General features: G+C 44.4%; 1 protein-coding gene across 7 annotated transcripts in view; it reads left to right on the top strand.

Annotated features, from left to right (window-relative positions):
• The first annotated feature begins 9,886 nt into the window (after positions 1 to 9,886).
• The window catches only part of TMEM150C (transmembrane protein 150C), an 87,418-nt gene continuing 81,243 nt past the window's right edge, over positions 9,887 to 16,061 (top strand). For 3 of the 7 annotated variants that reach the window (XM_054553483.2, XM_054553481.2, XM_054553484.2), the window contains exon 1: positions 11,087 to 11,196. Coding sequence is in view for 1 of the 7 variants with exons in the window: in XM_024246371.3 (XP_024102139.1) it covers positions 10,859 to 10,935 (77 nt within the window). In the remaining 6 variants the exon portion in view is untranslated. Of the gene's footprint in view, positions 10,936 to 11,086; positions 11,197 to 16,061 lie in introns of those variants that run through there. The other 4 variants (XM_024246371.3, XM_054553482.2, XM_054553485.2 and 1 more) reach the window with 4 other exon arrangements.

The following is a 16,061-nucleotide window of genomic DNA, read 5'->3' as shown; positions in this document are numbered from 1 at the left end:
CTACTATATATAACCAAAAGAAATGAAAATGTATATCCACATGAAAACATGTACATGAATGTTCACAGCAGCATTATTTCTAATAGTCAAATGATGGAAAAAACCCACATGTTTACCAACAGATGAATGGATAAAAAAAAAGTAGTACATTCTTTCAATAGACTCTACTATTTGGCAAAAAAGCAATTAAGTACTGATGCATGCTACAATGTGGATGAATAAGTTAAAGAATCCAGAAACAAAAGATCATATATCATACAATTCTATTTATATGAAATATTAAGAATGGGAAAATCCATGGAGACAAAAATTAGTTTAGTGGTTGTCCCTTGCAACCATTAATCTATTTTGGGGGGAAGTGGGAAATAATAGGTATAGAATAATAGGACTGATAATAGGTATAGAATTTCTTTTTGAGGCAATGAAAATGTTCTAAAATTGATTGGGGTCATAACTGCCCAACTGTGTACATCTACTAAAAATCATTGAATATACCATTAAATGGATATATTGTATGGTATATGAATTATATCTTAATAAAGCTGTGATTTTTAAAAAATAAATGAGTTAAATTTCTATCTATTGAGTTGGAGGAATGTCCATGGTATACTTTTAAGTCAGAAAAGAGAGTTCTATAGTAATATACATATCATAATCCCACTTTTTGTTTTAAAATGTGAATATATGTATGTACATGAACAAATTTTCAAAGGATGCATACCAGACTGTTCATACTGGAGGTAGGCACGAAGGGGTTGGAGGCAAGGGGAGATTATTAACTTTTTATTACACATATTTGGATTTTTTTCACTTTTTTTTTTGAGACGGAGTCTCATTCTGTCACCCGGGGCATCTCGGCTTACTGCAAACACTGCTTCCTGGGTTCAAGTGATTCTCATGCCTCAGCCTCCTGAGTAGCTAGGATTACAGGCACGTGCCACCATGCCCAACTTATTTTTGTAGTTTTTAGTAGAGACAGGGTTTCACCATGTTGGCCAGGCTGGTCTCGAACTCCTGATCTCAAGTGATCTACCCGCCTCGGCCTTCCAAAGTGCTGGGATTACAGGTGTAAGCCACCACTCCTGGCCTTTTCACTTTTTTTAGAAAAAAACATTAGGGAGTTGATTAATTTATAAAAGTTTTGGTATTCTTGTTGAAAATAAATTCCTTTGACCAAAGATATTAAAAACCCAGGAAAGGATCCACCAGCATCCATGTAAGATTGCAGCAACTGGATTTCTCCCTGTGAATGACATTCATACGAGGTAACTCTGTTGCTTCCTACAGTTGCAAACACTAATGGATCTCCTTTTTTACTGTGCCAGTTAAACTGAACTCCAAACAATGATTGGTTATGATCTTCCTCAAGACTGTTTATACATTTGAAAGAATATTTGCATTTCTTTGACTTCCATTATCCCTTTCCTCAACTTTTCCTTTTAGGTGCCTTTGGCGTGTTTGTAGGTGTATTAGAGCATTCAGTGTTTGTAACACTTTCTTTTTTTTTTTTTGAGATGGAGTCTCGCTCTGTCCCCCAGGCTGGAGTGCAGTGGCACGATCTTGGCTCACTACAAGCTCTGCCTCCTGGGTTCACACCATTCTCCTGCCTCAGCCTCCCGAGTAGCTGGGACTACAGGCGCCCACCACCATGTCTGGCTAATTTTTTGTATTTTTAGTGGGGACGGGGTTTCACCGTGTTAGCCAGGATGGTCTCAATCTCCTGACCTCGTGATCCGCCCGTCTCGGCCTCCCAAAGTGCTGGGATTACAGGCATGAGCCACCGCGCCCCGCCTCAGTGTTTGTAACACTTTCTATACTGACGGCATCATCATTCTCATCTCCAGAGAGGTCTGGGTTGCTGTTCTCGTCACTGCTTAGCTTCTCAGTTTCACTTTTTAATTGGGCATGTAGGACATATATTTTTTAAAAGTGAAATAAAGAAAGAAAATCAAATCATTGAAAAAGAGAGTGGGGACAGTAAGAAAGGGAGATTGGAGCAGGGGAGAGAGTGGAGGCTGACGGAAGGAAGTAGGGCAATCAAGCATAATAAAAGTGACCAGGACTTGCCCTAAAAGAGTAGAAATAAAAAGAAGACAGATTCCCAGGATGTTGTAAAAGTAGGATTAAGAAATAGGACTTAATTCCTGAATGAAGATGAGATCTTTCGAAGAGAAAAAGAGTTCTTGCTAACTCCCAGATTTCAGGCTGATCTATGAATAAGGAGGCTTCCTAGAGTGTGGTTTTGAACTGGAGGTACCGGCTGGCAGATCACATGAAGACACAGGATGGATGAGTGGTTTGCAAAGAGATACCATTAGACAGAGGGACAGACCAGTGTTAGAAGAGACAGGACCAGGCGTGGGATGTTGAGGACCACGTCTGCACAAGAGGAGTTTCCTGTGAAGGAATATGTGAGACGCAGTCAGAGAGGAAGAAGGAAATCCAGGAGATTGCAATGACATCCCAGGAACAAAAGGATGGGTGAGTTTTGAGGAGGACAACCAGGAGTCTCTGCAGCAATTAGCAGAACTCAGTGACCAAAGGGTCATTCACTGTAAAGCTACAAGGAGCATTTTTGACAGAGGAGGTGTGGAATTGAAAGATTAGTGGGGGCTGAAAGTAAAGCCAGGACTGGAAGTAAAGGGGACGTGGCAACTTTTGAGAATTTTCTCATCGAAGGGAAGGGAAGTGATGAAACTGGAGCTTGACTAAGAAGGCAGGATCTATGGAAGGTGTTTTTAGGATGGAGGAAATACGCGTATGTTTGTAGGCTAAGAGGAATGACCACTTGAGAGGGAGGGATCAGGTACCAAAAGAGAGAGTATTAGGAGAGGACAGAATAAAGATAACAGCTGATAGAGTTTGGCTTGGAAATAAAGTTGGAGACCTTTAACTTCTAAGAGGGTGGAGAGAGAAAGAGAGATGATAAAAAGATACTTTTTGGTGGAGAGAAGTTGAGAATATTTTCCAAGAGACCCCAATCAGGGATGACATTTAAAATATGTAACAACCAGTGCAGAAAGGACACCAGCCTGTCAGACACTGGCTACCCACCTCAGCAGACCTAGGAGGCCTCCTTCTCCGTTTACTGTTAACTCTTTATTTGCTGGATCATAGCAAGGTCTCAGGGTAAAGACTGGGCAGTTGGGTGGCAGACAGCAGAGTGGGACAATAAAACAATCAGGCTGAAGAAACATCACTTGGTTAGAACTTTAAAAAACTGAATAAGAATTACTAAAAGTCCTCAAAAACAGCCATTTGTGGCGAAAAGGATATCATACCATAAAATGATTAGTCATTAGCTCTCTAATTTAGAAGGTTTTTTTTAATCAATAGAGAATGGATGACTACCATAAGCTTAATGCATGTTGGCAAAAAGTCCAAAGAGGGGACTGATTAAAATCAAAATTGCTCACTCTTTTGGCTTATTCTCTTGTAGCAGACAAGAATCTCCTAGGTAAAATAGGGAAAATGGAGTAAAATAGGGAAAATTTCAGTGAATTTCAGAACACAGGATCTGGTTTTCATTTGTGGCTCTCCCTCTGAACACCAGTCGCAGATGGCTTTGCAACTCTGTTTCTCACTGGAGGAGGATGGCAGGAGTGATACAGGACTCCAGAGAATACAGGAAAATGCTCAGGAATTCCCAGATCACAATTGCCAAGTGCATAATATGGAAACTGTCACCAAGGTAACATGTCACCTTCAAAGGAAGGCACCACTGTGCTTGTCAGTACCTCATTTTGGAAATAGTTCTTATCACTCCAAACCATTGCAGCTATCTCACGCCAGATATGCTGGTCTGACGGCTGCTCACCTGTGGAGCAGTCTGAAAACTTGGTCCTTGATCTGTGGTGTACTGTAGCCTTTCCAAATAGAATTTTCTTGCTGAAAGAGGCCTTGACAATCATCTTATCCAGGCCTTAAGAGGAGGTAACTACAGCTTATTTACAGTTATTTACAGACAGTTATTTACAGACACTTATTTAATAGAAGGCTAAGCAACATTTAGATTCCTGGCTCTTTTAATCCAGTATCCTTATTTCGAACTTACTTGTTGGAAAGCTTAAATTATAATTTATATACATACAAAGGGAATTTCTTGACACATATGACATGCTAATAATTCAGGTATGATGTCAGAATGAGACATCCTCAGAGATTTTAAGACATAATATGGAGTGCATTGTATTTGAATGGATAGCTGATATGCTGACCCCAGCTAGGCTCATGGATACATTCAGAATGCAGCTTTATTTTCTTCTGTTAAATCTGCTCTGTGGGGCCAGTTTTCCTGCCCCTCAGATGGCTGAATACACAGGCTCTATGACATTTTAGGTTACTCCCAAATAATTAAAAGGCCTCTGATTACTTTTAGCCAAAAATAGACTCTCATTTCAGTAATTAATATGCGTAGTACAGGTCGGGCGTGGTGGCTCATGCCTGTAATCCCAACACTTTGGGAGGTCAAAGTGTGTGGATCACTTGAAGTCAGGAGTTTGAGACCAGCCTGGCCAACATGGTGAAACCCCATCTCTACCAAAAATATTAAAAATTAACTGGGCATGGTGGCACACACCTGTGATCCCAGCTATTTGGGGGGCTGAGGTGGGAGGATCACTTGAACTGGGAGGCAGAGGTTGCGGTGAACTGAGATTGCACCACTGCACTCCAGCCTGGGTGACAGAGCGAGACTCTGTCTCAAAAAAAAAAAAAAAAAAAAAAAAAAGGTTGTTAGAAGAGATAAGATACAGGCATACCTTGGAGATACTATAGGTTCGATTCCAAACTACTATAATAAGGAGAATATTTCAATAAAGCAAGTCTCTCTCTCAGACACACACACACACACACACACACACACACACTCACAAATATATATACACAGTACAATTAGACCCAGAAATCCATTTTTCGGTATCTGCCCAAAGGAATATAAATCATTCTACCATGAAAACACATGGACCTGTATGTTCATTGCAGCACTATTCACAATAGCAAAGTCAGGGAATCAACCTAAATGCCCATTGACAGTAGACTGGGATGGGCGCGGTGGCTCATGCCTGTAATCCCAGCACTTTGGGAGGCTGAGGTGAGCGGATCACTTGAGCCCAGGAGTTCGAGACCAGCCTGACCAACGTGGCGAAACCCTGTCTCTACTAACAGCACAAAAAATTAGCTGGGTGTAGTGGCGAGTGCCTGTAATCCCGGCAACTCAGGAGGCTGAGGCAGGGGAATTGCTTGAACCCAGGAGGCGGAGGTAGTGGTGAGCCAAGATAGTGCCACTGCACTCCAGCCTGGGTGACAGAGTGAAACTATGTTTCCAAAAAAAAAAAAAAAATAGACTGGATAAAGAAAATATGGTACATATACACCATGGAATATTATGCAGCCATAAAAAAGAATGAGATCATGTCCTTTGCAGCAACATAGCTGGAGCTGGAGGCCATAATCCTAAACTAATTAATGCAAGAACAGAAAACCAGACACTGCATATTCTCGCTTAGAAGTGTGAGCTAAACATTGAGTACACATAGACAGAAAGAAGTGAACAACAGACATGGAGCCTACTTGAGGCTGGCAGGTGGGAAGAGGGACAGGATTGAAAAAATCCCTATTGAATACTATGTGCGTTTACCTGGGTGACAAAATAATCTGTACACCAAACCCCTGTGACATGCCATTTACCTATATAACAAACCTGCACATGTACTCCTGAACCTAAAAGTTTTTTTTAAAAATGTGTGGTATGTAAAATAATCTTAAAAATTCCACACTTCAGTGGGAAAAGGTGGGTAATGGTAGGCTTTCTGTGTTTTCCTTCCAGCCTGGTGCTTCCACCTCTTTCTACTCTCACTGGCTACCCGGTTCCTCCAGGATGGAAGAGGGGAAGAGAGAGCTGAGAAGCTGGAAAGGTGGTGGATGGCTCTCGCTACCATGGCTGCCTCTGGCCATGGCAGATGTTTCCAGCTGACGCTTTCTCTTATGATCCCTGTGATGGGTTTGTTGGACATCGCTTACCACAGCCACCCTGCTGGGGAGCTTCTCACCACCCATTCATCCCCTCAGCATGAGCAGGTTCATTTTGCCTCTGCCTCATCGCTTTAGAGTCTTGCCCTGGACCCTGCACATTTGGAGGCAAACGTCTGGCCTCTTTCTGCAGAGACCCCTGCCTTTCCAAGCAATCCTCTTGGGTACAATCAAGGTCAATCCTGCCGTATGTCACTCTCTTAGACTTGTCTTCTGTGAGAGTAAATTACTTCCCCGACCACAGTCCCTACCTGATATTCAGGCCACTTTTGCTAACTCTGGTCCTTTAGGTTTCTCGGGCATGAGCCAGGCACCAGTCCATGGTATTCCCTAAACTGCAGGGGACATCCACGGAGCTCTCCAAGAGGTCTTCCTGAAGTCTTTCTCACTAGACTTAAGGTGAGAGAAAAGCCCCTTCCCCTCCCTCTTAAGTGCAGAGAAAGGGCCTCTTAGAACATCTATGACATGACAGGGTAAACGAGAAATTCAGGAACACTCCTTTGCAAATTCTACATAGTAATACAGAACTTTGTTTGGCATGTGAGTGCGGTTGACAACTATTATCTGAGGCCTCTCTAAAAATGGGAATAAAATAAAGGCTTCCATTTAACATCCTGTGACCAAATGTACTCTCACTATCGTTCCAATTGCCCTTATAAGGTTTTCTTTTTTTTATTTATTTATTTATTTATTTATTTTTTTTTTTATTTTATTATTTTTTTTTTTACAAGGTTTTCTTTAATAGGCAGTTTTGATAACAATAAAATGCCATTCCAATGACTTTCTTTGATTGTTTTTTTTAGATGGAGTCTTGCTCTGTCCCCAGGCTGGAGTACAGTGGTGTGATCTTGGCTCACTGCAACCTCCGACCCCCTGGTTCAAGAATTCTCCTGCCTCAGCCTCCTGAGTAGCTGGGATTACCATCACACCCAGCTAATTTTTTGTATTTTTAGTAGAGACAGGGTTTCGCCATCTTGCCCAGGATGGTCTCCATCTCCTGACCTCATGATCCGCCCGCCTGAGCCTCCCAAAGTGCTGGGATTACAGGTGTGAGCCACCGCGCCCAGCTGATTTTGTTGTTTATCAGAGACTACTTGGATTACCAGTTGTTGGATAAGGTTTGGCAATAACTTTGTTATACAGAGATTTTTATTATAATGAAAGTCATTGCAATTGGACCAGCAGCAGGGATTTCCAGAATCCCTGAGAGCGTTATTCATGAGCTGTGCTTCTCAATTCTGTTTTTTCAAATGAATTAGGGAAGTGATTTGAATCATAAAATAACAAAAACAAATTGACTGCCCAAGAGAAAGAAAATGAGCAAGAATATAAAATTTCTTTGTAATTCTAAATGTTCTGTAGTGGTTTCAGTTAGATAATAAATTCATTTATATCAGGAAACCGCCCCCCCAACTCAGATAGATGGATGTTTGTGCTGTTCACCAGAGTTAGGACATCAGCCTTGTGGAACAACATGGTGTTGAAATTAGGATGCCTCGTTGTGGTTCTGTAGAATGTTGATGCCTCTGAATATGGCTCTCCATTTGACACAAAATTTTACAAAGTTTGTAGCTGGCATCTCTTTCTGGGCCTTACGCTCTATTTCTTCCATGCCCCAGTCTCTAACTCTGTGCTTGGTCTTTCCTCACAGACTGAATCATTTTGGAACATATCAACAGATCATTTAAAGGTACAAAATGAATATTTGTATGCATTTTTTAAAAAGACAGCCAGTTGTGATCAAACTCCTTACCATCGGTAGGACACACACAAGAGTTCTGAGATAAGAGGAAGAGAGTTCACATATGAGAGGGCAGAACCAAGCTCAGTGGTGTAGGAGTTCTTGGGAACAGGGGGAGTGCTGCAGATGTTAGACAGAGAACCTAAATCCTTCACTGCCAATGGCCATTCCATAGATGGCCTTTGAATTGGAGGCAGAAGTGGGACAGAACCTTTATTCAATGTCACATTTTATAATGGACCAATGTGACAACCTCCCAAGTGATGCCAAGGCATAGTACATACTCCGAGAGCTAGCTTCCTATAAAAAGGAGTAAGAGGCCAGGCGCGGTGGCTCACGCCTGTAATTCCAGCACTTTGGGAGGCCGAGGCAGGCAGATCACGAGGTCAGGAGATTGAGACCATCCTGACTAACATACTGAAACCCCGTCTCTACTAAAAATACAAAAAAATTAGCCAGGCGTGGTGGCAGGCACCTGTAGTCTCAGTTACTCGGGAGGCTGAGGCAGGAGAATGGCATGGACCCGGGAGGCGGAGGTTGCAGTGAGCCGAGATCGCGCCACTGCACTGCAGCCTGAGCGACAGAGCGAGACTCCGTCTCAAAAAAAAAAAAAAAAAAAAAAAAGGAGTAAGAAGAGGATGTAGGAAGCTCCTCCTCACAAATATGTGCTTGCCTCATCAACACAACAATTCCTCACTCTCACTCCCCAAATACTCAGGACCAAGCTGCCTTGGAGCCTTTACTGGTCTTTGTGAGGTAGAAGCAAGTGCTGGCTGGAAGCCTTCAGAGATTCATTTAAAATTCATCCCCCAAAAAATACTCAAAAGAAAAAAAGACAACCAGTTCTGGAAAAGTATTTCAGTCTTACACCCATATATGATTTAAAATATCCAAGGTCATATTGAGTACATGGTGGACAACAAATTTTAACAGATGGGATACCAAGAAAAAGGCACAGAGAAGCCCATGTTTTGCTTGTACTCTCGAAGCTTCACTCGAACTCTCATGACATTAACAGAATCTGCTTATAGCAACCAACTCTCCTTCATGGCCAGCATTTTAACACACAATTTCAGCTGGTAATATCACTGTCAGGAATGTAATTCATTTTGCTTTTTGGGTTTATTTGGAGGGACATTTTGGAGATGAAGGCGGCGGTGATTTAGTGGTGCTGAGGAGTGGCACTGAGCCTGCGATCCTCACAAACTCAAGTTGGTTTTTTTTAGGAAACACAGGCCTGGCTCTAAATGAAAATGAAAATGTTGAAATAAATTAAACCTAGTGCATGGATTCTCAATCCTTCCACAAAAAAATGGGGGAGGGGAAAGTAAGGGCATTTTACAAATCGGGGAGCCCTATTCCCAAGAAAGGGAGTGATATGGCATGGCCATGTCAGAATCACCTGCGGTTCTTTGTCAAAATACCTATGTTCTGATTTCCCCCGCCACCTCCAATCAGGTTTTGACTCTGGGTCTGAGGTGAACTCAGGCATCTCTATTTTTCTAAAGCCCCCACTGGTGATTCTGATGTGAATACAGAGTACCACTTCTGTGTTTGAGGGACAGCTAATTCTTTGGCTGGATCTACTTCTGAAAGAATGAATTGGAAGGTCTAGCTAGAGGACTCTTTCCGTTATTGCAGAGAGAAATGAATGGCATGGGGACAGGGAGTAGAGGTATCATCAGAAGAGGGGTTCATGGATGGGCCTCAAGCAATCATAACTTCGGGGGAGTCAGACCACTTTGAGGGTCTGATTAATGTGTAGTTACTCTCCTCAGAAAAATACACATAAGCTAATTCCCACAAAATTGAGCATATACTTTCAAGGGAGTCTAGACTAACATTCAGTTTTTGCTTTTGCTGTTTTAATTGAATGGATAACAGTCCCACTCATTAAAATAAGGAAAACAAGAGAAGGCAAGATCACTGGTCTCAGGAAGCTTACAGTCTAGTAGCCAGGAGAAAACAGTAACAAGAAATCAATATACAGAAAAAAAAAAAAAAGAATCAATATACACATAGTAGACAATAATCACAAGAATTGTGGGGAAGGGAGAGTTCTGGAACCGAACATTAATTGCAGAATTTGAATATGCCGAATTGGAGAAGATTCTTAGAAACACCTGGTTGGGCCGGGCGCGGTGGTTCACGCCTGTAATCCCAGCACTTTGGGAGGCCGAGGCGGGCGGATCACTTGAGGCCAGGAGTTTTGAGACCAGCCTGGCCAACATGGTGAAATCCCGCCTCTACTGAAAATACAAAAATTAATCGGGCATGGTGGCGGGCGCCTGTAATCCCAGCTACTCAGGAGGCTGAGGCGAGAGAATCGCTTGAACCCGAGAGGCAGAGGTTACAGTGAGCCGACATTGCGCCACTGCACTCCAGCCTGAGCCACAGAGCAAGACTACGTCTCAAAAAAAAAAAAAAAAAAAAAAAGAAAAGAAAAGAAAAGAAAAAAGACAAAGAAAAAGAAAAAAAAGGGAATGCCTGCTTGTGTAGAGACAGCAGTTTAAAGGAGACAGGTGTGATGCGGAAGCCCCCGAAAGAATAGAGGGCGGACCGACAAAGGCCGGTTGATAAAGGAGGGCCGCCTGTGGGAGGCCAGAGAGGTTGTGTTTGGAACCCAGGCTCATGATGAGCCTAAGATAAAAATGGCATTGATCCATGCTGCTGCTAGAGGTCACTGACATGGTGCCATGGGGTCCCATGGTAGGTTGGGGGTCCGGGGTGGGGGAAGCTGTCAAAACGCTGATGAACACAGTTTATGACGGACTCAGACGAGACCCGGGGAGGAAAGCTGCAAGCTGGCGCTGGGAGGTCGGCCTTGGTGTCTGCTGTTCATTGCCAGGGTCAGATGTTGGCTCTGTGTTTGTTGAATAGGATGGAAAAAAAAAAAACAAAAACCGCGGGACAGCGCTGAGTAGAGGAGAACTACATTCAGCCAATGGGCATGAAAATGAATTTTAGCTGCTTTGTGCAAAAACCCTAGGTGTGCGGACGAAAGAGAGCCAGGCAGAAGGTTACAACAGGTCAGGAATAAATAACCACCAGGCGGAGGATCCAAGATTCCGTCCTTCCTTTTGTTGGATGAGGAGCGCCAGGCAAACGCGTCCCCAAAGGCTTCGGAAGGAAGCGGCTCGCCCGTCCACACCCGGCTGCCCTGGGTGACTATTAGGGGCCCCGGGGGGGGTGGCATAAGCCCGAGACCCAGGGGATCAACTATCCCCGAAGGCCTAGCAGCGGGAACCCCAGAATAAGTCGGGGGCGGGCCCCGGCGCGGCAGGAGGGGGCCGGGCGGGCGGGTGAGCAGATCCCACCCCTTCCTGAAGGAAGCGCCCTACCCGCCGCGACTGCTGCCGCCGCCGCCGCCACCGCAGCAGGTCACAGCCCCTCGAGGCGACAGCGGCCCCGCCGCACCAGAGCAGGTAGGCGCGGCGCCCCCTCCCCTGCCTGGGCCCGTCGCGCAGCCAGGGGGCGTCCGGCCCGGCCCCGCGCGCAGCCCGCAGGCGGAGACAGGGGACGGCGGGGGCTGCAGCGCGGCTGGGGCGGCTGGGTCCGCCCGGCTGCGGGGCCCTGCTCGGCTGCGGCCCCCTCCCATAGCGTCCCGCGCGCGAGGCCGCCTGCCCGAGCCCTCCGAGGGCGCACGCTCCCCAGCGAGTCCAGGAGTCGGTGCCGGCTCTGCCCTGCGAGCTGCGAACGCCCGAGCCGGCGCGCCTTGGTCCCCGCCGCTTCAGTGCCGCCAGCCAGCCAGCCAGCTGCGGCCCCGGCCCCGGCGCCGTCCTTTGACAGGTGTCCCCACCCGCCGCCCCATCATCTCGTTATCGGGTGGACTCGGGTGAGAAGCGACCCCAAGTGTGACCTCCCGGTCCCTGTGCCATTCTCCCTGCACTTTGCCGTTAGCCAGGTCAGGCTGGCTCGGGAAGCAGGGGATCTGGGAAGGAGGCACTAACTTGCTTTGCCCTGTGTACCGCCCTCCACTCTAAATGCACAGTCTTCCTTCCTTTCCTGGGCGCACACTTGGGAAGAAATGGGATTTTTGGTTTTTCGGCGGGAGGCCGTGGTAGGTGGGTTACCTAGGCTCTTTGATAATCTGCTGCAATAAAAAAGTGATTAGCTTTGGGTTCCGGAGAGAGTCCTTGGGTGGTTTTCCCCTCCTTAAATGAATCAAATGGAGAATGAGAGGGTTTTCCCATTTTAAATTCATACTCCTTTTCTCTCTACTCATTCCTTTCCTCCACCCTTACCCCCACAGCACTTTATGATGTCCCAAACATTTCACTGATCTTTTTGGTCAGGTTTACTCCGGCCAGACCACCTTTCACGGTTGGGCCAGGATTGTGACTGCATGTGGGAACATAGCTCAGGTAGAATGGAAGTCCATCTTCCCGAGTGAACCCATTCCGATGTCCTACATGCGAGGTCCTATTGGGGAACCAGATACACTAATGCCATGTTGAAAAACAAAACCAAACAGTTATTGGATCTAAAACAATAACAAAGCCTAAATGGCAGGATCAGTTTCTGCTTCTTTCTCTGCTTGAACCAAAGACATTTTAATAGTGCAGGGCTATAACTCCATTCTGGGCAGCAGTTCATCGAAAGGATAGTTGAGTGTGGATTTATAAACTCCATGGTAGCAGTCATTAAACTGACCTACTTAAAGTTTCCTATTTCAAGGAAAAATTGTTAGGCCCATATATGTGACCGATCAAAGAATTTTGGTCTCAGCTCTCATGTATCAAATCCCAAACTTTTTCTTGTATGTGTTCTAGAGACTCCATGTTTCCAGGATTAACTATAGCTGTCATCTATTAATGAGCTAGAAATGTGAGTTTAATCTTCAAGGCATAAGCATAGGAATTTTAATGGTGCGTCCTTTATACATTATTTAATAAATGTTTCGCAAGTCCCCCAAGTTGGAAGCTCACAAACTGGATATGGTAAATAAAAGGGTAAAGAAGTTTTGCTAACAATAATGACTAGTTGATAGATGTTATGATATTCACAAATATATTAAAGTATTTGAAAAACACTTTAATGCATGTTTATTATAATCTTCCATTAGCTGAATGCAATCTGTTTGGATTATTTAAATTGGCATTTAAGTCTTCAGAGCAATTGTTTAATTCATGCATTTCTCACAAATGCCTTTTCCATGTTGCTTTGTGGGGGGATAATTTGCTCTATGGGGTAATTTTTTTTTTTTTTGCATGAACACAATAATGCGTTATATTTAGCCTTTGTTGTAGAACTACCACAATCATGTTCACAATGACCTTGCAGGGGTTTTTGGGCTCACTTTACCTGCTTTGCAATTGTCAAGAGGGAAGGCCCTTTGCTTTACACTCTTGTCTGTCTGCCTGCTTTGTCTCCCCTGTGTCCCACACCTCTTTAGTACAGTGGGTCAGATTAGCAGAGCAGCCTGGAGTCGTGACAGAGGAAAAGCTAGCTGGACCCTGCAATCTCAGCCATTTGGTTTCACTGTAATCTGGCCATTTGGGATCAGTTCAGTAACCAATTAAGCAAGACAAACACTGACAAGATAATGTATTACTTCTCAGTCATCCCCTTTCACAGAAGAATCTGTAACACTTAGAATCAGCCCTACAGTGTGATTAGGTTCTGGTACGGGTCAAATGAGATGTGTGCTGAAGTTCCCAAAACATTATAGGGTCCAAGTGTTATTGAATCCGGGTCTAAGTTCATGAAAAGGGTAGGACTAGACACAGGTGTGTAATAAGTGTGTCCCTACTTTTTTTGTTTGTTTGTTTTTGAGGCGGAGTCTCACTCTCTTGACCAGGCTGGAGTGCAGTGGCACAATCTCAGCTCACTGCAATCTCCACCTCTCAGGTTCAAGCGATTCTCCTGCCTCAGTGAAGGGGTGGGTCGCCCCTCCACACCTGTGGGTGTTTCTTGTTAGGTGGAACAAGAGACTTGGAGAAGAAAAAGACACAAAGTATAGAGAAAGAAATAAGGGGACCCAGGGGACCAGCGTTCAGCATATGGAGGATCCCTCTGGCTTCTGAGTTCCCTTAGTATTTATTGATTATTTGTCGGTGTTTCTCAGAGAGGGGGATGTGTCATGGTCACAAGACAATAGTGGGGAGAGGGTCAGCAGACAAACACGTGAACAAAGGTCTTTGCATCACAGACAAGGTAAAGAATCAAGTGCTGTGCTTTAGATATGCATACACATAAACATCTCGATGCTTTGCTAAGCAGTATTGCTGCCCGCATGTCTCACCTCCAGCCCTAAGGCGGTTTTTCCCTATCTCAGTAGATGGAACGTACAATCGGGTTTTATACTGAGACATTCCATTGCCCAGGGACGGGCAGGAGACAGATGCCTTCCTCTTGTCTCAACTGCAAGAGGCATGCCTTCCTCTTATACTAATCCTCCTCAGCACAGACCCTTTACGGGTGTCGGGCTGGGGGACGGTCAGGTCTTTCCCTTCCCACGAGGCCATATTTCAGACTATCACATGGGGAGAAACCTTGGACAATACCTGGCTTTCCTAGGCAGAGGTCCCTGCGGCCTTCCGCAGTTTTTGTGTCCCTGGGTACTTGAGATTAGGGAGTGGTGATGACTCTTAAGGAGCATGCTGCCTTCAAGCATTTGTTTAACAAAGCACATCTTGCACAACCCTTAGTCCATTTAACCCTGAGTTTGACACAGCACATGTTTCAGAGAGCGCGGGGTTGGGGGTAAGGTCACAGGTTAACAGCATCTCGAGGCAGAAGAATTTTTCTTAGTACAGAACAAAATGGAGTCTCTTATGTCTACTTCTTTCTACACAGACATAGTAACAATCTGATCTCTCTTGCTTTTCGCCACACTCAGTCTCCCAAGTAGCTGGGATTACAGGCGTCCACCACCATGCCTGGCTAATTTTTTTTTTTTTTTTTGTATTTTTAGTAGAGACGGGGTTTTACCATGTTGATCAGGCTGGTCTTGAATTCTTGACCTCAATTAAGCCACCCGCCTCGGCCTCCCAAAGTGCTGGGAATACAGCCAGGAGCCACTGTGCCCAGCCCCTGTCACATGGGTCCGTGTGAAGAGAGTCCACCAACAGGCTTTGTGTGAGCAACAAGGATGTTTATTTCACCTGGGTGCAGGTGGGCTGAGTCTGAAAAAGGAGTCAGCAAAGGGTGGTGGATTATCATTAGTTTTTATAGGTTTGGGGATAGGTGGTGGAGTTAGGAGCAATGTTTTGTGGGCAGGGGTTGGATCTCACAAAGTACATTCTCAAGGGTGGGGAGAATTAACAAAGAACCTTCTTAGGGGTGGGGGAGATTACAAAGAATCTTCTTAAGGGTGGGGGAGATTACAAAGTACATTGATCAGTTAGGGTGGGGCAGAAACAAATCAATGGTGGAATGTCATCAGTTAACGCTATTTTCACTTCTTTTGTGGATCTTCAGTTGCAGGTCACAGGGGACACGATGGCTTAGCTTGGGCTCAGAGGCGTGACAGCTCCTACTTATTTTAACTACAAATTTTTACTCCTGGAGCTGATGGTGCCATGTATCTTTATATTTTTTCATAGTTGTTCTAAGTATTTTAAAACTTGTTTGTAAATTATTGGAATTTTAAGTTATTGTTATCACCACATATCATTTTCTGGTATGTTTAGATTTTGAAAGACAACTTGTGACAGTGGAAAATCAATCATCATGCAAAGAGATTTTAGATCAGCCATTTAGAATATTTTGAGATAATCGTGAAATCTTTGGCAGTAGCCTTCAAATTCAGCCCCAAACTATTCTGAGTCAAACCAGCTCTGGTAGGCAGGGCTTGAAGCTCTTTTACTAAGTGAGAAATTAATATTTTCCTTTTTGGCATCTATAAACAGCCTTTTCTAGATCAGTGCTGTCCAAAAGAACTTTCTGCATTGATGGACATGTTCTGTAGTTTGTCCAGTATGATAGCCATGAGCCACATGTGGCTATTGAACACTTGAAATGTGGGCTAGTGTAATTGAGGAACTGAATTTTAAATTTTATTTAGCCTTAATTAATTTAAATAGCCACATGGGGCTAGTGGCTACCATATTGGACAGTATAGTTCTAAATTTTCTCCCCATATTTCCTAGAGAGATAGCATTTAAAGGCAATTATCCCTTAATTAGAAAAAAAAAAGTGGCAATTGGCATCGATAGTACCAGAATTGAGATTTGACTTCATAATCCTATTGCTATGAAAAACCACTTGTGAGGCCACGTGCAGTGTCTCACGCTTGTAATCCCAGCACTTTGGGAGGCTGAGGCGGGTGGATCATGAAGTCAGGAGT

The sequence above is a fragment of the Pongo abelii genome, chromosome 3 (genome assembly GCF_028885655.2).
Source record: "Pongo abelii isolate AG06213 chromosome 3, NHGRI_mPonAbe1-v2.0_pri, whole genome shotgun sequence".
Taxonomy (NCBI): Eukaryota; Metazoa; Chordata; class Mammalia; order Primates; family Hominidae; genus Pongo; species Pongo abelii.
The sequence above is the reverse complement of the archived record's forward strand: the minus strand, read 5'-3'. Positions and strand labels throughout refer to the sequence as shown.